Source organism: Protobothrops mucrosquamatus, unplaced genomic scaffold (assembly GCF_001527695.2).
Source record: "Protobothrops mucrosquamatus isolate PMUCROS unplaced genomic scaffold, P.Mucros_1.0 scaffold12, whole genome shotgun sequence".
NCBI lineage: Eukaryota > Metazoa > Chordata > Lepidosauria > Squamata > Viperidae > Protobothrops > Protobothrops mucrosquamatus.
The window spans coordinates 778,806-801,140 of record NW_015386399.1 but is presented as its reverse complement, the minus strand read 5'-3'; the positions used below and the strand labels follow the sequence as shown (position 1 = coordinate 801,140).

The 22,335-nt window shown below is 35.7% G+C and overlaps 1 protein-coding gene across 1 annotated transcript; it reads left to right on the top strand.

Moving 5' to 3' along the window:
* The first annotated feature begins 247 nt into the window (after positions 1-247).
* GSDME (gasdermin E) lies at positions 248-21,912 on the top strand. Its single transcript, XM_015810580.1, has 9 exons — positions 248-483; positions 5,058-5,250; positions 6,011-6,182; positions 7,139-7,259; positions 11,116-11,301; positions 15,905-16,032; positions 16,711-16,891; positions 18,817-18,890; positions 21,140-21,912. Exons 1-9 carry the CDS (start codon positions 267-269, stop codon positions 21,374-21,376), a joined length of 1,509 nt encoding a protein of 502 aa, XP_015666066.1. The 5' UTR covers positions 248-266; the 3' UTR covers positions 21,377-21,912.
* The last annotated feature ends 423 nt before the right edge of the window (positions 21,913-22,335 follow it).

The following is a 22,335-nucleotide window of genomic DNA, read 5'->3' as shown; positions in this document are numbered from 1 at the left end:
AAAGTCAATGGGAAAAGCTGGATTTGTTTAATGACCAGATGATTCACTTAACTACAGTGATTCATTTAACAACTGTGCAAAAAGGGTTGTAAAATTGAGTGCAACTCTGTTAATAACTGCCTCACTTAGCAATATAAATATTTGTTCCAACTGAAGTAATAAGTCAAAGACTACTAGTAAATGAACATTCTTCCGCACACTATTTGTATTTCTCACATTTTGATTTTGTTTCTGCAGATTTTTGTTGAATATCTCCTATCCTTAGGATGTTTGCAAAAGCAACCAAGACTTTTGTGAAGGAGGTTGACTGTGGAGGAGACTTAATCTCTGTGTCATCCCTGAATAACTTAGATAAATTACAGTTCCTGAACTTAGTCACAAAGAAAAAGAAAACTTGGTGCTGGCAAAATCCAAAGTACCATCTCTCATCAGTTTCATTGAATGATGTGCTTGCTGAAGATATGCATGAACCTATAAAACCAGGTAGAGTCACAGTTATACATTGTTACAGGAGATAAGAGGAAGTGCAAAGTACTATGCATTATTGTATAATTACCTGCTTTATTACTGTTGTTGAAATAGTTATCATTTTTTTTCCAAAGTTGGATACAGCAATATTACTTTACATGTTACTTTGCTCTTTTGTTGGTTTTCTGGAAGTTTTTGAAATCCATTTTCAATCAAAATTGTTCAGATTGATCTATTAGATAATTTAAATTGTGAAACTCTTTCTACAGTTTCATTGATTGGTGAAAATAATTCAATTTAAGTTGCACCATTTTATGGGGTATGTGCTATAAAATGACTTACTTGCAGTACTTAATATGTTCACTTACAGAATAAGTGCTAAAGTTTAATCATTTAGTGAATGTCTCAATTTGTATTCAGAAAGCACTTTGACCCTTCAGAATAGCAGTAATTAGTGATAACATTTTTTTGAATATTGCTAAATTAATACCTATAATTTAGAAAATCATTGCTTTTAGTAAGTTGGAAATAGAATGGAATAGAGCTGGAAGGGACCTTGGAGGTCTTCTAGTCCAGCCCCCTGCTCAAGCAGGAGGACTTATATCATCTCAGACAAGTGACTGTCTAGCCTCTTTTTAAAAATCTCCAGTGATGGAGTGCCCACAATTTCTGGAGGCAAGCTGTTCCACTGGTTAACTGTCCTCACTGTCAGGAAGTTTCTCCTTAATTCCAGATTGCTTCTCTCTTTGATCAGTTTCCAACCATTGTTCCTTGTCCTGCCCTCTGGTGCTTTGGTGAATAATATGACCCTCTCTTCTTGTAGTAGCCTCTCAAATACTGGAATACTGTTATCATGTCAACCCTATTTCTTCTTTTCTTTAGACTAGCCAAACCCAAGTCCTTCAGTCATTCTTCGTATGTTTTAGTCTCCAGGCCTTTAATCATCTTAGTTGCTTTTCTCTGAATTTTTTTCCAAACTCTCAACATCTTTTTTGTGATATGATGACCAAAATTGGCTGCAGTATTCCAAGTGTGGTCTTACTAGGGTTTTATAAAGCAGTCTTAATACTTCATGTGATCTTGATTCTATGCCTCTCTTTATACAACCCAGGATTGTATAACTTTTTTGGCTGCTGCTGCACACTGCTGGCTCATAGTCAAGTGATCGTCCACTAGGACTCCAAGGTCCCTCTCACAGTTACTGTTTTTAAGCCTGGTCTCACCCAATCTTTATTTGTACCTTTAATTTTTCCTGCCTAAATGTAAAACTTTGTTTTTCTCCACATTGAAACTCATGTTGTTGAATAGGGCCCATTGTTCAAGTTTGTCAAGATCTTTTTACATCCTGAATTTGGGGTATTGGCTACTCCTGCCAGTTTGGTATTATCTGCAAATTTGATGAGTTCTCCTTCAATTCCCTCATCTAAATCATTTATGAAGATATTGAAGAGTACTGGGCCTAAGATGAAACCTTGTGGTACCCCACTGCTTCCTTCTCTCCATGGAGATGTAGTAGATAGATTTAAATTGAATTCAGGCATAATATCTTGAAAAACCGTTTAATAGTTTAGTTTTTTTTTAAAAAAAAAAATTCTGCTATAATTAATATAATATAATCTGGTGGTGTCCAAATTCGTGGATTACAGTTCAGGATCATTGAGGAACTTCATTATTTGCTGTTTTTAAAGATGTTAAAGATTTTTGACTTTAAATTGATACCTTGTTCCTTCACTGAAGGGGAGTATATACTCTTGCTCTGACTACTGTTAACAGCATCTTATTGATTGAGTTCTCACGCCATGCTAAATCACAATGTAATTTTTGGTGTGGCTCTGTAAGAACTCATCCTTATGGTTTGCAAACTATGTTTTTTTTAAATTAAGCAGGAATGTGTAAAATAGTGGATTTTGATTTTTCTCCTATAACACATTGGCTATTTTAGGAATACAGGACATCCTTGACTTACAACTGTTCTTTTAGTGACCATTCGAAGTTACAAGGGCACTGAAAAAGTGACTTATGACCTTTTTTTCACACTTAGGACTGTTACAGAATTCCCATAATCATATAATCAAAATTTGGATGCTTGGCAACTGGTTCATATTTAAGATGATTGCAGTGTCCTGGGGTCATGTCATCATCTTTTGTTACTTTCTGTCAAGCATAGTCAATGAGGAAGCCAGATTCACTTAACAAACGTCTTACTAACAACTGCAATGATTCACTTAACTACATGTGTTGTCGCCGAGAGATGGGGGGTTGTTTTTTTATTTTATTTTTAGTATTTTTATTTTATTTATACTGTGTTTTTATTGTTTGCAAGCTGCCTAGAGTCACTGTTAGCAGTTAAGCAGCTATATACATTTTCTGAATAAATAAAAAACCATGGCAAGAAAGATTGTAAAATGAGCCAAAAGTCACTTACTGTAACAACTATGTGATCTAGCAACAGAAATTTTGGATTCAATTGTGAAAGTCAATTGTGAAGTCAATGACTACTTGTAGTCTACAAATCATTTCCCATTTCTAATCTAGAATATTCTAGAAAATGACGGACCATTCCTACAATGTTAGATAGACATATTCCAGGAGAAAAACCTAGAACACCAGAATCTTATTTTACTTTCTATATAATATGCCTTTCTGCTCCGGTGAACAAGCAATGCAGTTATTAATAAGATTTAAAAATAAAACAGGAGATGGAGAGTAAAAATATACATATATACACCATCAATTTGCCAATAAGCATGGCTTAGTGTTAATGCCTTAGACACGATGCCTCGAGGCATGAATATACATCTCCTTTAGTAGCCACCAGTTTCTCTGCCCTGGCTGACTTTTTATAGTAAAAATAAAGGAAATTGGAATTACACCAAACAAATTTAGCATCATTTTAGTTTCCCTTACTTTATTTTATTTTTGTTGGGAAACACGTTTTCTTGTCCAGAAAAAAGACAAAAGAGTTCAAGGGTAGCAGGTATTATTCCATGGGAGTGAGAAACTAAAGGAGAATAGAAAGTTGTATATTGGCGAATCAGTGCTCTGTAACTGTGTACATACAGTACAATAATTGTATAATTGGGCAACCCATTCTCAAAAGCTGGTTTATTATGATATATCAGTAATGGTTAAAATAGAATTCAGAAAAGCCATGCATGATTTACTATAGCTTCTGTGACTCAATCTACTTCAAACATGTCAGGGCAACAGCTCTTGCAAATTTTCTTTGTTTTACTGACCTTTAGTTTCATTTAATTCTTTTAAATGAGCCTTTTAAGTTGTAGAAGAAAATGAATATTAAGCATATAGTAACCTCTTAGAATTAAGAATTAGCTTGAGAGTAAAGGACTGCATATTACCCCAACACAAATGCAAGACCCCAAGAAATTTAGAATAGGAATGTCTATTCTGTGCTAGTCTTTCAAATATATGATTGGTCCCATTCCTCCTTTAATTCTTCATTGGCTTCATTATTTCAGTGTGCTTTTAGACGTAGTTGACTTTAGTATCCAGCAAGATTTGTATCAAGTTGTTTTATTTCCTTTGTCCTTAATTTTGTGCTTCGTTCACTATATTGTTCAGAGTCCATCAGAACTAGGGGTGGACTCTGGGGTGGTATAAATAGATAGACTAAGTACAAATAGGCTGACAAGCAAAGCATGGCAAGACTTATTTTATGACTATTTCGTTTTCACAGTGGATAGAGAACATCTGGTGGAATTCAGAGAAATGTTACTTAGAATGACTGCTATTATTCTTTAAATGTTCTGCTGACCAGGACTTAGGGGACAGTATCAATATACAGATGGCCCCTCTGTTTCTGGTCACTTGTAGTCCTAGATGCAGGATCATGAAAGGATAGCAAGGACAATACCCAGTGTCCTAACCCACCCAAGAACATATGATATCTTTAGGGAACACCCGAATGGGAACATGTTTAGCTACTTCTGCTTTCTCCCTTCTTATCTACAGTGTGCCAGACTTACTGGGTGCAATCTTTATCTTATGTGTGTCAGCTTTGCTGGATGGGTTGCTTATGTAATTATACAGAATAAATACAAAGATTTTTTGTCATTCATGGCTCCCCTCATTTAGAGGAGTCTGTCTCTATTCAGCTGAATAAAAACGTAAAACTTAAAGGCACCTTCTGGTTTCCTATATTTCTTTAACCAGCAAAACCTCAGAACTTGCATATCAGTTCCACATACATGGATGCGTTTCTAAGACCCCAATCCTTTCAAAGTATTGTGAGGTTTATAGCATACAGATCCATACATTCCAAGGATGGGGAACTTGTGATACCCAAGCAACATTGATAAACTCCCAGTAGGCTCTGCTAGCATGACCCACTGGTTCAAAGAAACTGCATTTATTTTAGCATCATGTGAAGGATCACAGATTCTCCATCTTTGCTTTATTCATTGGATGATAAACATTTTTAAATACAGGGAGCAGTGAAAAATAGTAACTAAGTAAGTCAGTAGATGTTTCAATATGTTTTGTTATCAATAGTGTTTGATTTTTTAAATAATTTATATTGTGCTCCAGTTTAATGTTCTGTAATTTAATATGTTGCTTTTTGTCCCAAGTTATTGTAGAGTCTGACTTTGTGAAGTATGAAGGCAAGTTTGAAGACTGTATCAGAGGAAGCATAGAAACTTCATTAGGAAGAATTAATTTAGGAACTGGAGAAAGCGATGTTGTGGAAAGTCTGTCCTCTTTTGGAAATCTTAAAAAGCAAGAAGTTGACTTGCACAAGCTTATGAAAGTTGTGAAGGGAAGGTACATATTTATTTTATTCATTTATGGGATCTATAAATAGTTTTACTGGATAGAGTTTTAAAGGGAGATCTTCAGCTTTAAAAATGGCATCTTTGTGAGGTTTAAAAAGAAGAATTGTTTTGAAAAGTGTTACAGATACTTGGAATTGAATAAATAAGCAGTAAAAAAATGGTGATGATGAAAACTATGGTTTCTGGAATTAGTATACCGTAAATTTGCTGGGGAAATGCTACTGATAACCAGATTTAATTTGTATTAAAGCTAAGGTAGTTGAATAGACTCGTGTTCATAATTATATTCAACTATTAATCTTATTTTGCCCCAGTCATTCAATTTCAGCCCAAACTACCTCATAGGATTGCGTTGTAGGATAATTAGAGTGCTCTCATGTATGCCATATGAATATAAATGCAATGATAGGTAAATATACTTTCATATCTGTTTTGAAAAAGATGCAGATATGTCGGGAAGACTTGAATATGGAGCATTTGGGAAGAAGGCTCATAGAGTATTGAAAAGTCTGATGTTAGCTTTTAATTGAGTCATAAATCCAGTATTATCACTGTGATATTTTTTGTATATGCTGCTTGTGTCCAAATGCAATAATCCAACACATTTTTTTCTCTTTCTGATTGGTATACTAGCTCTTTGTTACTAAAGACTGCATTGTTTATCAAATTATGGGAGAACAATAGTATGTCCATCTATTAAAAATAAACTTTTTTCATAGTAATTTTAATGTGTTTTTTCTCTCCTTTAGATCAATAAATCTACAGACTCCATTGTTGGAACAAATGGCTGAAAAAAAGAATGATGTTCTTTGTATCCTTACAGAAAAAATATTGACAACTCAGAAATGTTTAGTATCAGAACATATTCAAAAACAGGAAAAACTTGCTGGAATGGTCGGAATAAGTACAAAAATTATAAAGGTATTAATGCATAAGGAAGAATATTGATGAACTCTTACAACGTTCTATTGCATTTTTCCATATCATCTGCCAGCAAGATGTATATAGCCTTTGTGCTCTTTAAATCCCTGTTCTGAAAAGGTTGAAATTTCATCCCTGTCCATTCCAGTCTTGTATTGCATTGCTGATCACATCCTTGTGGCTTTTGAACCCCCCCCCCTTTTTTTTAAAGAAAAAAAGTGCATTTATTTGTTCCCAGGCACAAATAAACTTGTTTGCATTAAACTGAAGTATTAATATTTCTTTTCAAAAATGAATGTTCTATGCAGTTTGAAGACTGTTTGCTATTAAGACTATTTGCTATTAAATGGTAGAATGAATAAAAATATGTACAGTTTTTATAAGGTGAGAATACTCAGAAGTGTGATACACTTAACCCAGAATCGTTTCAAGAAGTCTTGCTAAGGTTTTTGAACTTAAATGAAAGTTACCAAATGCTGGATGAGGCTAAAGATAATTGAATCATTTTCTCCAGTTCTGTCAGCAGTAGACAATCTCACAATAAATTAATTATAGAGATGCTCACTCCAGCTGAAAGTCACCACAAATCTATCTCTGAGGATAGAAGATCCATTTGTATTAAGGAGAATTCCTTGAAGTGGACCTATCTTCTGTCAATTAAAAACCCACCTATTTCTCAAAGGCAAACTTAAGAAAATACATTTGAGAGCTGTCTAGTTTTAAAAAACTTCCAAAATATTTATTTATGTAAAGTTTGGTGCTTTCTGAACTTGGTAGTTTGCTTGCTGATGTTTCCTTATTCAGCTATGTAACATCATCAGTGCCTAATTGGGTAATGAGCACCAATGACTCCAATACCAAGATACATATGTTCTCATTGTCATCCTTTCATGTGTAAATTAATGCATTTTGGAATTAATTTGCACAAATTAACCAGCAATTAAATCTCTCTCTAGGTATCAGTGAGTGAAAATGGGAATGTGATCAAGAACTCTAATGTGGTATTGGAGATCCCTGCTCCAACTACAATTGCTTATGCTGTAATAGAATTGTATATAAAGCGCAATGGTCAATTTGGTAAGTAATGTGGCTATTCTCACCTTCCTTTTCCTCAGGGCAGCATAAAAGAGCATGCTTTTTATTAGACCGAGATTATCAGCAGAGGTTCTCTTATCCCAACATTTTATTTTGAATTCAGTTTTATATATACCATATATCAGTACATCGTTGGTGCTCCTTTAAAGGGAAGGCTTACAGATGTTTTGAATCAGTATTACGGTCAGAAACCGAGTATAATACATGAGAAGATGAAGGCACAAGGTAAACCAAGGCATTCAAGCATTTTATTTGGTTGCAAATTACAGATTTTACTGTAGCCAGAAAAAGAGGTAGCATACAATGTCAGAGAAATCTACACACGCAAGGCATGTCCTGACAGTCTAGATTGCTAGTTGATTCTGTTCAGTGCTTGCTCATCTATCCTTAGTGTACTGCAGAGGGGCAAACTAGCTTACACCAGCTGACTAGGAGTGCTTGGATCTCTGGCTCTTTTGGACCCCTCTGCTGATCTCGTTTCACTTCTTGTCCCAATGCCTTGCACCTGACTAGGTCCAGTGCTGGCTTCCACTCTCTGCATACACAAATGCAGTTAGGTTATTCCCACTGAAGTGGTACCCATATATCTACTTGCAATATTGCATGCTTTCAAATTGCTGGGTGAGTGGCAGCTAGGGATCAAGCAATGGGAGCTTATTCCATGTCACAGAGCCGGATTCAAACCGCTGGAGTGCAGACCGTTTCTGGTCGGCAGTTCCAGCGTCATTAAGCCACTGCGCCACTGCAACCTCTTTTAGCATATACTCTTATCTCAGTATATGAAATGTTTAAAATATGGATATCACATAATAGTATTGAGAACAGGCAATGCTGCTAAAAAAAACAAAAAGTGAAGGCATACATATTAATGTGTTCAAAGCTATGCCTACACCATATTTAAAGGTAAGAATGATTGCACATTATTTTTCCCCTCCTTTACAATATTGCTATTTCTTTTCTAATTTCTGTTTGCTGGATTTTAATATTTGGCCATCTTATCTTCGAAACCTTATAAATCAACATCTTTGCTCAGCAAGACTAAGCCTACCTTAGGCAGAGTAAGACAAGACACTATCAGTTTAAGGAGGAGTTTATGAATAATATTCCTGGACCATCAGCATTTGTTCACAAGACCCTTGGCCATTCTTTTTCTTGTAGAATAAATCTCTGTGTGTCTCGTAGCCTGTTTTGCATTTCCTAAACTAGTCTGCAGCTTCCATGTGTGATCAAGGACACCATTACTTCCAATGGAATGGGGCTGCTTTTTGTCTTTTGGGATATACAACAAATATCTTGAAAATGTTTGCTGTGGTTTCCTCTGCATGAAAAGATCACCCTATTCTATCCTGTAGTGGAAGGATGTTCTCATCTAGATATTTTCATCCATTTCTTCAGTGAACATCCAAGTAATTGTGCCAAAAATAGGTGACATACAATGTGCTAAGAGTTCTATTGACATTCAGTGAAGTTAGGAGGCAGCATTTTTTAAAGTACTTTTTATACAACTGGAATAAAAACTAATGCAAACTATAAAAGTATAAGAATAAAAAAGAAAAAAATATAAAAAGCAATTTTTTCCTTTCATTACAACCATTTTTGCAATGTATTACATCTCCCAGGATACAACAGTACAGCCATTGGTGGTGCGATGGGTCAGCAGATTAAAACACTGCCTTGGCAGCTAACAACCTGGGTTTAAGACCCGAGTGCCAAATGACAGGGCGGGCTTCTATTTTACTTATCCCAGCTCTTGCCAACCTAGCAGTCAAAAGCATGCAAATGTGAGTAGACAAATAGGTACTGCTTTGGTGAGAAAGGTTAATGCATTCCATATTTTCGTACTGGTCACATGATGACAGAAGCGTGTCTCAGACAAACAGGCTTTCTTAGCTGAGAATCTGTGATGAGCACTGCCTTTTAAACCTTTAGGATACAATATATACTTTCTTCACCTCATATCTCATCTCTTAAGTAAAAACAAAATCCAAGTCTCATCATTCCTTCCTTATCAGCAAAAATCCAGTTACCATATCTCTTTTTTGATTTATTGTGCATTTCTTTTAAGCAATGAAACATCAACTAGTTTTGTTTGTATGTCCAATACATATTTTTCAGCATTTTTCTCATTGCTTATCACAATTATAGCCACATTCAAATTAAGGTCAAAGTTATCTAAATAGCTTGTTTATCTTTTGCAACTTCCTTGATACTCCATTTATCATATTAGATAAATTTGAAGACCATTTTTTTTTAAAAAAAAATACCTGTTTAAAAATTCATTGTTAGAGTGCTGTGCTGCATTCTTTATTTAATTATATAAGTTGTAAGGAGTTATCACAGTCACACTGTAATGTTTTTTTTTCTTACTCAGTTGTTGATTTTCTAACTGGATATCATGGAAGCTCCTAATCCGATATCAGGATGAATGCTATCTCTCAATCTTGATAAATACTTGTAGCAGCATCTCTTTTATACTAGAATAATATTCTTGGCATACTTAGCTATATCATTACTATTCAAATTTCAAATTTCCTTTTATAGTTTGAGCAATAAAAGATTTTCTCAACAATTACAGTAAAACTTTCATGCTCTCCTGAATTGTCTTCTTACATTTGACATTCATATATTTTTCAAATGTGTGCCTTGACTTACTTTTTATTGCTTCTTTGGAGTATCAGTGTTCCCTCTTGTTTATCAGTCACACAGGGTATGTTGTTCTTTGAATGCTTTAAATATTCCTGTAAATCAGAGTCCATATAGCCTTTTGACTTAAAAACTCAAAACACAGTGTGTTAATACCACAGAGGAACAATAATATGAATAGGTTAAAGAGAGAAGTAGGGAAAGGAGATGATTTATTCTTGGGCAAGATCACATAGGCATTAAAACATTTGTGACATTGTCACAAATGTGATAAATGATACTAGGTTTTTTATTTTTTAATCTGCATTAATGTTTCTGGAAAGGAAGATTTGGAATAGAAATGCTTTCACATAGATCAAACTTATAAATTCAATTGCAATGTGTCACTTACTCTTAAAGCTATCTTACCTATGCACCTCCTTCAGTGATGCAGTAGCAGTATTCAGGAGGAGGGTGCAGACATGTGTTCATAGAGCATTTACGTTTATATTCTGATCATGAATTTGCAATGATATACTGATGACCTGGACATTTCTTTATTGAATACTTCACTCATCTGTTCTAAAGTAGCAAATTGTTCTCTATTCTTTAACTGTGGTGCATTTAATTCAAGCTTTGAAAGAGTCTTGAGGACATGGTGTAAGGAAGGACAGAAACCTTTCTGTTTCATTGTTTAAACAATGAGAAAGTTACGAACATTAATATTTTAAATTAATAAATTAATTTTATAATATAAATTCTTTGTCTGCCACCTGGAGACACTATACAATAGAATGGACACTATACAATAGAAATTAGATGTATGCACGTGAATGAATGAATGAATAAATAAATAAATAAATAAATATTGCAAGTCCAGCCTGCATAATGTTATGGGACTAATTTCCCAGAGGCATGATGGAAGTTTCTTTATTGTAAACTCTAGAAGAACATATCTACCAGTGAAAACAGCCTGATGGTAATCACAGGGAACATCTTTATTCCTCTTATTAAATAGGTGATTTCTGATTTGTTACGCTCATCTGGATAAACGTTTTATGAATGGGCAAGATCTCTCACACGTTTAACAAAATGGTTTAATGCTAATTAGACTATCAAGAGATAATTTATTTGCTTTTCTTCATATTATGGGATCGAGCAGGAGCTGAGAGCTGAGTTACCTGAGAATAAGATAGCCAAACCATTCCTTTTGTAGAATTATGCCTCCTTCATGACCAACAAGGTGGTTTTGAAAGGGGAACTATGGAGGAACCATCTTACCATTCTTTGGCCTGCAAAGATGCTTGCTGCCCTCATCTTTTTGATGTTGTGGATAATGAGAAACTGTCTGGACCTGAAAGCCCTATTCCAGGTGGTGCTTCACTTAACATTCTAAGCAAAGGTATGACTAAAAACTTGTTCACATTTCCTGTTCATTACACTAGCTTAAACCAACATTTTTTTCAGCTTAATGTGTGGTTTCGAGGATCTCAGAAACGTAGTTCTAGAATTAGGTGCATGTGTGTAAAGGCAATTCTTGATGCAATTATGGCATCATAAATAGTTGGGGTTAATTCCTCCCAAAATGTACTGTGTCACCAGTTGTAAACACTAAGAGCTACAACATTTACAAGTCATGGAAATTTTGTATTGTTTAAGCAACCTCAATTATGAGTTCCCTCTCCACTCTTTCCCATGCTATCTTTATTATCCTCTTACTATGCATTTATATCTCTAAGTGCTTGAACTGATAGATAATAAAAATACCAATAGTCTTCACTTTCAGTTGCTGCTTTTCATACTTGCCCCGGGCTGCTCCAGGGTGATAATTGGCATAGGAATATTTTATCTCCCTTTTAAAATTTAAATTTAAAGAACAAATTATGTGTGGAATTAACTATAGATACAGACCATATAAAACTAATGGGATACTTATATATTGATGCTATATATTTTACTTATGAATGAACCTTGTTCTCTGCCCTGCAGAACCAAAGAGAGCTAATTTTATATGTACAGTGAAGGAAAAAAATATTTGATCCCCTGCTGATTTTGTACGTTTGCCCACTGACAAAGAAATGATCAGTCTATAATTTTAATGGTAGGTTTATTTTAACAGTGAGAGACAGAATAACAAAAAAAAATCCACATTTCAAAAAAGTTATCAATTGATTTGCATTTTAATGAGTGAAATAAGTATTTGATCCCCTATCAATCAGCAAGACTTCTGGCTCCCAAGTGCCTTTTATACAGGTAACAAGCTAAAATTAGGAGCACACTCTTAAAGGGAGTGCTCCTAATCTCAGTTTGTTACCTATATAAAAAACACCTGTCCACAGAAGCAATCAATCAATCAGATTCCAAACTCTCCACCATGGCCAAGACCAAAGAGCTGTCCAAGGATGTCAGGGACAAGATTGTAGACCTACACAAGGCTGGAATGAGCTACAAGACTATTGCCAAGCAGCTTGGTGAGAAAGTGACAACTGTTGGTGCGATTATTTGCAAATGGAAGAAATACAAAATAACAAAATAACTGTCAATCTCCCTGGGGATCCATGTAAGATCTCACCTCATGGAGTTTTAATGATCATGAGAACAGTGAGGAATCAGCCCAGAACTACATGGGAGGATCTTGTCAATGATCTCAAGGCAGCTGTGACCATAGTCACCAAGAAAACAATTGGTAACACATTACACCATGAAGGACTGAAATCCTGCAGTGCCCGCAAGGTCCCCCTGCTCAAGAAAGCACATGTACAGGCCTGTCTGAAGTTTGCCAATGAACATCTGAATGATTCAGAAGAGAACTGGGTGAAAGTGTTATGGTCAGATGAGACCAAAATCGAGTTCTTTGGCATCAACTCAACTCACTATGTTTGGAGGAGGAGGAATACTGCCTATGACCCCAAGAACACCATCCCCACCATCAAACATGGAGGTGGAAATATTATGCTTTGGAGGTGTTTTTCTACTAAGGAGACAGGACAACTTCACTGTATCAAAGGGACGATGGATGGGGCCATGTACTGTAAAATCTTGAATGAGAACCCCCTCAGTCAGGGCATTGAAAATGGGCCATGGATGGGTATTCCAGCATGACAATGACCCAAAATACATGGCCAAGGCAACAAAGGAGTGGTTTAAGAAGAAGCACATTAAGGTCCTGGAGTGGCCTAGCCAATCTCCAGACCTTAATGCTATAGAAAATCTATGGAGGGAGCTGAAGGTTCGAGCTGCCAAACATCAGCCTCAAAACCTTAATGACTTGGAGAGGACCTGCAAAGAGGAGTGGGACAAAATCCCTCCTGAGATGTGTGCAAACCTGGTGGCCAGCTACAATACAAGAAACATCTGACCTCTGTGATTGCCAACAAGGGTTTTGCCACCAAGTACTAAGTCATGTTTTGTGAAGTGGTCAAATACTTATTTCACTCATTAAAATGCAAATCAATTTATAATTTTTTTGAAATGCGTTTTTCTGGTGTTTTTGTTGCTATTCTGTCTCTCACTGTTAAAATAAACCTACCATTAAAATTATAGACTGATCATTTATTTGTCAGTGGGCAAACGTACAAAATCAGCAGGGGAATCAAATAATTTTTCCTCTCACTGTAATAGTAGTGAGGGAAAAAGGGGAGAGTGTTCATTTGGATGAATAGAAAGAAATAATAATTCCTACCGTATTAGAAAACTCTACCCATTTGCTCAGTTGGAAGGCTCAGACCAAGTCAAAACTAGTATCAACTTCTTAGTCTAAAAAAACAACAACTTATCCTTCTGTAGCAAAAGATACATTCTTTATTCTAAAACAAGATAATGATTCTTTATGAAGCTATTTTTAGCACTTAAATGATGTGACTAGAGAAATACACAAAACAAGACGGTAAATTCCAAAGCATTTGTTGAATTTTGTACTAAACAAAAACCCCCAATAAAACAGGGTTTAATTTTATATTTATTTAATAAGGAGTTATACATTTATATGAATCCTTTAACTTATAGACATGAAAACATGTTGGCAGTGCATTTTAAAGCACAATGCTTATTTCTAGAGTACTAAATTTCATATATTTTCTTAAGATAACTTTTCTTTTCCATGATATATTATAGACCAGGCCTTTTCAACCAGTGGTTCTCATACCACTGGTGGTACATTGGCAGATGGTACGTGACCGTCCTAGAGAAGTAGTAGCGGGGGAGGAAAATGAGCTGAAGCAACAGCAGCACCGAACAAGTCTGAGCGAGAGATGGCTGAAACTGCAAGGCTGTCAGGGCTCAGCAAAAGCGCCAGGATCAGCGCCAAGATCCAGCTCATCGGCGCTTCTTTGGGGCTCAGCAGAAGCACCAGGATCGGTGCCGGGCTCCAGCTGATCCTGGCGCTTCTGTTGAGTCCTGCAGAATCACCAATGAGCTGGAGCGGCACTGATCCTGGTGCTTCTGCTGAGCCCTGATACCCTACCAGAAGCGCCGATCAGCTGTCAGGGCTCAGCAGAAGAGCCAAGTTCGGCGTGGAAAGGAAGGAAGGAAGGAAGGAAGGAAGGAAGGAAGGAAGGAAGGAAGGAAGGAAGGAAGGAAGGAAGGAGATGGAAATGAGAAGGAGGGAGGCAGGGCGGGAGGGAAAAAGAAAGGACCTCCCCTGAAGGTAACCACAGTGCTAATGCGGCCCTCAATGAAATTGAGTTTGACACCCCTGATATAAAAGGTTTTTAAGTGAATCTGGTTTCCCCATTGACTTTGCTTGTTAAAAGGTTGCAAAAGGGGATCACATGACCTTGAGACACTGCAGCCATCATAAATATGAATCAGTTGCCAAGCATCCGAATGTAAATCACATGACCCTGGGAATGCTGAAACGGTCATAAATGTGAAAAATGGTCATAAGTCACTTTTTTCAGTGCTGTTGTAACTTCAAACAGTCACTAAGTGAACTGTTGTAAGTCGAGGACTACCTGTACTTTATCTTTTTTTTCTTTTGGTCAAGCACCTTGCTAGGCGACTGGTGGTATTCGGATATTGCCGTATCCCAGGGCTTTTTTTCTCGGAGAAAAGGTGGCGGAACTCAAACCTGGCCACGCCCTCATCAAACCCTAGGACCGCCCCTTTAGAGAACAGGAATGCAAGTAAAATTTGGGAGGGGCTATTTCCGGTGCGGCCGGCCCGGAAAAAGGTGCCGGAACGCGGTTCCGCCGCGTTCCGGCTGAAAAAAAGCCCTGCCGTATCCTAAAAGTGGTACAATCAGTGAAAGGATTGAAAAGCCCTGTTATAGACCACTTTCTAGTGATTTTACATATTGCAGACTATTCCAAATAATAATGTTTACAACTGATGAAAGTGCAGTTTTTTTTAATTAATTGCTTCAAGACAGACAAGGACTCGACTTATAATTGGGATCACAAACTTGTTTGTCCATTAAGCGAGATGTCACATGATATCTCAATAACCCTCACCCAACAGCCACAATCCCAGCACTGCTTATTGCAATTATTAAGTGGATGGAGTCCAAGGCTAGGGAGTGTAGGCATGCCTCAAGAGGGTGGAGAAGAAATAACGAACTGTATCATACGCTAAATTATAGTCTGTTAACAATGGTTTACTGACTAAATCAAGATTGATTGGGTTCATGTGATATGACAAAGCCATTTTACATCTTTGCATGAAGCAGGAACCTAGCACATCAGACTATTACAGAAATGTATTTCATTTGAATTCTAATTTTCTCTGTTAACACTATGTATACACAAATTTTCTCTTCGGTGAAATCATAGGATGAATTTTCAAAATTTGAGTCAGGATAAAAATGGTCAGTTTTGTAAAAAAAAAATCCCTCCATAAAAATGCTAATGCATATGATGCCTTATACTTCCAGTATGCACACACAGAAACACACACACACACAATCTTTTAAATGAAATGAATGTATGTTGCATTCAGAATTGTTAGGAATAGCTTCTCCAACTTAATTCTATTTAATGATTACATATGCATGCATAATATGTTTTCAGATATCCTCCAATTAAAGACCCAATTCCAACCTTTTATGAATCTATCAGAAGAAAAGCAGAGAGCTTTATACAAAATGGTTTGTGACCTTTTGCTTCATGAAGAAACAGTGATGCAACTAGAAAATGTGGTAAATTTTATTTCCTAATCATACATGCAATTTTTCTTATTTTTTAAAGCTTGTTCTTTATAAAGAAAGGAAAACAGTTCTCATTGCTGTAATAATCTGTATGTTTCTAATTAATATTTATAATTATTATGATAGCTATAAATCAGTGTTATCTTGGGGATTAATAGATGGATTGTCTTCATGATAATCTATCTTCAATCTGATCCTTCAGTATTACATTACTGTTATATCTGAAGGCGTCCACCTTCCTGTTAGTGATCCTGTTTTTCTTTTTTCCACACTTCCCAACATTATAGAGTTAATGCTTAAAGGAGTCAGGTTTTCACATAATATGAAATCAGTGGAATTTTTATTGGTCTTGACTGATTTGAGTATCATTATTTTCTGGATCACAGCAAGTAGCATCACCTACCCAACCTTGGATGGTCTCAGAACAAGTTAAACAGAGTTGCTTAACATTGCTTAACATTTGGATAGGAAATTCTCAATAATTTCCAAGGCTTCAAGGTACAAGTTTTTTTTTAAAAATGCAGTAAAAAGCCATTTCCATATTGTTGTCAGAGAAACATAATAGATGTGTCAAGGCAATCAGAAGTCAAACTTGGTCTGATTAATTTTAATCTGAATATGATTAAATCTGCCCACTGTGTCTGTTTCCTTTTTATTTTGTTTTTGCAGCTGGACAGTATATATTCTGAGGGGAGTTCAGGCATCATAGCAATGGAGGAATTAAAGTCACCAGAGAAACCATGTTTAGAAGAATTTCTGCAGCTTGTGGGTGTACAATTACAGAGCAAACAGCAGATTCACAATAAGGAGCTTTTCCTAGCTGCTCATTTCTTCCTCAGTGCATTGGCAGGTACAAAAAAATAAATAAGTGGTTTTCTTCTAAAGTTAATTTTTGTTCAGAGCAGGTAGGGTTTGCTGTTTCAGATTGATTGTATCATGTGTGCAGAGGGAAAAATACTTTGTAAATTCAGTTTGTGAATGTAGAGGAAATCCTTGATGCATAAAGCATAAAGGAATGCAGAACTAAATGCAGGGTGCTTGGATGTCAACCCTTCAACGTAGACCTGATTAGGAAACACACTCCACAGGAAGGCCAGAATTATACTTTATTGACATAAGCTATAACAAAATCTTGTTAAGTCTGACTGCTTCTCCCATTCCTCTTATGCCTCTTGCGAATCAGGGAGGAGTCATTCCGAGTGTCTTTCTGATATTTCCACAGACTTAAGGAATGTTTCTGTCCTCTTCACAGTATTTACACAAGGGTTTCCAAAAATTTGCTTCAAGGTTATTTTCCTAGCTTCTACATAGGAATTATTTAACCTCAACTGCCTTGGAATGATGGCTTTCTCATTTGGATTCACATGGTTTATATTATTTGCCTTGTGTGCCAAGTTTATTTATTACTGCTAAGAAAAAAACAAAAAGTGTTCAAGCTTTCACGTCAGTGTTTCGGAGTTTGTCTTAAAACTAATAATTTAGAAAGAAATTGAACTAGGAAAAGAATGCTGAGTAGAAATGCCTACTTATTAATTAAATATTATTTTTAATAATCTCAGGTGAACAAGTTTCGGGTCATTGTCATTTGAAACTCAGTATCTCTAAACAAAAGGGCTGTTAAACAAAATTAATATTTTTTACATTTTACATTACATTCGCTAGATATCTTTGTGACTCATCCTACTTTACATATGCTTAGTATTTAATTTATGTCTTATTAAGATCGTCTTTATCATTTCTTCACTCTCTGTTCAGATCACTGACTCCTGATTGAGTGATAAAGTAGACTATATGCTTGGATCTTTTGCTAGAGTCTTAGAACTAATCACCCTTATCAAAGAACTTAAGTCCCACCATTATAGAAACCCTTACTTTTTCCAAGAATGACATTGATATATTTGCAAAGATTGTTATTATATTTGTCACCTAGGTCTTCGAAGACTTAACACCACAGACTTAACATTGCAATGATTTACTTTACTTAGAGCCCCAGTCTTTATACTACTGTTTGTGAATCATTGCTCTAATCAGTCTTCGATGTCATGGAGGTTTTTTGGGGAAAATTCTTTGTCTATGTTGAAGTATTGATCTTCTTGTGACAGGTCAGATGGGACCCATAAAGCTCTTTGAAATGAAACCACAATTTTTATAATCTCAGATTGTTTTTGTTGCTAAATTAAACAGGGATTTTTTTATTTCATATTTTTCCCTTTGATATGGTTGATTACATTTTTGTCTTGATCCTATCATGCATTAAGTTTCTTCCACTGTTTCTTTTGCCTGCCTACCTTATTGCTCAACCAATGGTGCTCTTACAGAATCATTCAGTATTGGGGGAGAAAAATTATTTTTCTAATTTTTCCTTAAAGATATCTGAAGGTCCTGTTTTTGATCCTCTGTTACCCTCTTCTTCTTGGAGTCTTCATCATATACTTGTTTTTCACTAGTGAAAACTTGTTTTCACTTGTCAAACCTTTTAAATGCAAGAATGAATTGTAGATTGTCTGAACAAAAGCAATTTAAAGACAAGATTCAATTGTGTGGTTCACCAAACTTTTCAGCATGGCAATACAGATTCTCAAGACATTCTCTTTTAAGAACAACAATTGTTCTGTATTGGTATATTCTAGATCCTATGTGGACTTGGACTATGTGGACTGCCCTACTTTCTTGAGTTTATTCAGTAAAGTTTTCAGAGGTCCATGACTCAGCAGGAATATTTCTTTTATATATTTTAAAAGTTTTTGTTTTTTAATCTTTATTTCCTTTCTTCAGAACTGTCAAGTTATTCCCTAGTGCTGCTGCTAGCCTGCTGTGACCTCCAGCTTGTCCGTACACTGTATTGCTTGGTAAGTCCTGTCAATTTAAGTTGGAAATGTGTTAAAAGTAGCAACAAGAGCATAGATTCTAGCAGCTGGTTCCTAGTGGTATTTATTCATGGCAATATCACTTCTAGCCCTTTTGGAATATATATTCCATTCAGTTTAAGAAATTAGCTAACACTAAATGGAAATAGTATTTTAATGTCATACACATTATCCTTCAACAACAGGTTCCTAAGGCAATTTACAGCAGGAAAGATAAGAAAAATCAGTACAACACTGAATAAAAAGCAATCACTGATTTTATATCTTGTCATAATTACAGTACTTCAAATAATAATCTGATGCCTGAAAAACAACAGTCAACATTTAGTCTGTTTCTTACACTAAAAAATACACCTTTTTCAAATGACATAGATTTTTTTTCAAATTCAAATTCTTTATTACTACAAGTCAGTGATTCAGATTAAATAAAGCTTAATAAGACCTACAGAATACAACCTATAATACAGAACTATAATACAGAATATTCAATTAAATAAGACAGTAGGAATTAACAATCATTTAATACAAGTATTTATTGCAACTACATTTTTATTCATTTGTTGCTATCACCTGCACAAATTTACTAGACTTCATAATCTGCTCATTTTAAACATATATATATTTTCCCTTCAAATGTAGTCCTTTAGTTCCTGCTGTTATTTATCTACCACTCCCTTTGAAATACATGGGAAAACAATAAAGGAGGGGGAGAAACATGCATGACAACATCTTACATGCTGACTATTGATAAAAATATGTTCAGCAACAGTTCGATATAGATAAGTTTTTGTATCATCTTTTGGAAGCATGAATGGGTTATTTCTGCTTTTGCTTGCCCATTTTAATGTGTTATTGGTAATGGATGGTTTTGCTATAATTATGCTCTTGTGCGGTTATCAGCTTTTTTGAAGTATGAATTCATTTTAATAGGTCTTTATTTTCATAAGTTTATGTTAATACATCCTCAATATTCATCATCAAAATGACTATAAAATAGAAAAGTTTCAGTACCCTGCCTATTTCACAGCAGTGCAGAAGTGAAAGTTTGATAAAAATTACCCCCTTGAAGCAAAAGGGCCAGCTGAGCAATGATCTGATTCAAAGCGCTGTGCAATGTTTCAAAGTGCTACATAGATAGAGTGACTTTTTTTATTACTTCTGGGATGCTACAGATAAAAAACAGTAGTGTGCTGAGATATGAGGTGCAATGAATGGTCTCTCTGTCAATGATCTAAGTAGCCAATTGGTGCTATCCTATTTATCCCATTGTGCGACTAACACAGATTTTAATCAACACTGATACTTAAAATTGATATAGTTGTTACAGACTTTGACTTCTCAGTAATGATTAAATGATGCCTGGTTCACTGAAACATTTAGTGTTTTTTAGAACAGGGTTTATAAATGTATTTTTCTGTGTACCATACTATTCTGTGGCATTGGGTCTCACTGTATTAGATAATCTCTAACAACATGGAGAATTGCCAGCTCATTCAGAGTGAACTGTAACACTGATAATGGGGCCCTATTAGGAGGGAACCAAGCTTGTCAACTAGTAGTGCCAATCTTCCTGGCACCCCAGAGAACTTGGCAATCAGAGGCAGGAAACATCACAAAGATAGATCTGTGGTCATTTCTCAGTATCATTATCATACCAAGCCTGGACGCTCACAGAAAGCAACACAAAAAAATAAGTACTTGCTTTACTAGCTGTTTATGAACATTTTAAAGATCCTGGACATTTTTAGCATTGCTTCAGTACTTTACTAGAGATACTAGTTGAGATACTAGGCTTTTTGCTAGACAATTTGGAGACTGAGGGACTGTTCTTTCCTCTATTTCAAAAGCCATTATGATGAAACCCTTAGAGATACCTAGCTGAACCTTGGCAGGATTGTTCTCTAGGAGTTCTACATTCCATTTCATATCATGCTGCAAAAAAATGAATAACCTAGAGGCATTTAGATAACCTATGAGCATTTCCGCTAAATGGAACCACAAAACAGGTTCATTTGAATCTGTTCTCAAATTATGCCTCTTCAGTTCCCAAATCTGAATCAGGATTTGTCCAGCCCTCAAACATGCAGATGCACACCTATGTAACGATATATATATATATATACTGTTCCTTTTCACAATAAATTGGATTATATAATGTAATGTACTTCAGTATTGAAAAATTGTACTATTGTGGAAATGCTTTTAATCAATGCCTTTCTGTCTCTGAGCAGCCTAATATGACCTCAGAAGATGGTACATTGACACTTGCAGATCCCATACTGGCTCCACTTGCTGACCCAGGAAGGTTTCGGATAGCACAGAGGCTATTTGCTTTATCAAACATTAACCTTGAAATGACAGACTCTTCCATCAAAGCTGCAACCATGAAAAAATCCCATTTTCCCCCAATTGTTTTATATATAGCATTGAATGGCCTCCATGCATTAGGCTATGAAAAAGACATATGATGAAGCTGTTTGAATAGTTTAATACTACAACTGTCTCCGTTTAATGCCTCTTAGTGATGAACCCACTAGATTTGCGTCCATGCAATTGAAATATGTGCCAATGGGCTGCGTTATTGGAGCAAGGCGAATGCCTAAATTACTTATATGAATGAAAAGATCCAAATATAAAAAAGCCATGCAGGGATACTTGGTGAGATGTTTAACATTCCTGTATTACTTTAAAGTTTAGAAAGATTACATGTCCTTACTTTTCAGCCATTTATTCAACAACCATTCAAAGTTATAACAGTGCTGAAAAAAGTAATTTTATGGCTCATTTACTGCCATTCACTACCTTCACAGCATCCCTCAGCCATATGAATTTCATTAGTCAGTATGTACTGTCTTTTTTCCCCTTTCACAGCCCCCCCCTCCCCCATAGAGATTGGGGAGAAAGATTTCAACAAAGCAAGCCTTTTGCTGTTCTACATATCAAAAGCAAGCATTGTGATAGCACTGGCAGCAGGGAAGAATCAGGCAAAGAAGAGATTGCCTGCAGAAATTACATTTTTTTCTCCCCCCCACTTCCATCTGAATGGAAGGATTGGAGAGAAAGGGATTTCAAGAGAATGGCTCCAGTCCTAGATTGTAACACAGTTGCATTGCTTTTGATGCACACAAGACAGCAAGGTCCACTTAGCAACCACTTCATTTAGCACTGGAGTTTTCAGTCTCAATTAGAGCTGTTAAGGGGTTACGTATATTAGTTATTGTGTTTTAATATTAATCTTGTTTTCTTTATAAACTAGAGGATATTCTAATTGAACATCATTATGTGGCAACAGAGAGTTTTCAGAGCAAAGACCATCATGAAACAGAAAAATAGTTAAAAGGGCCATTTAAGCAATCAAAGTTAAAAACCTAAGCAGCACAGGAATAAATTTAAAGCATGATCTGAAATGTTGGGCTTGACTTTGGAG

What these genes read in the sequence shown, in the direction of transcription:
- GSDME (XM_015810580.1), top strand. Translation starts at nt 267, where the DNA reads ATGTTTGCAAAAGCAACCAAGACTTTTGTGAAGGAGGTTGACTGTGGA. An exon ending in AAAGCGCAATGGTCAATTTG is followed by an intron (nt 7,260 to 11,115) that starts GTAAGTAATGTG and finishes TTCCTTTTGTAG; the next exon opens with AATTATGCCTCCTTCATGAC. An exon ending in TGATGCAACTAGAAAATGTG is followed by an intron (nt 16,033 to 16,710) that starts GTAAATTTTATT and finishes TTGTTTTTGCAG; the next exon opens with CTGGACAGTATATATTCTGA.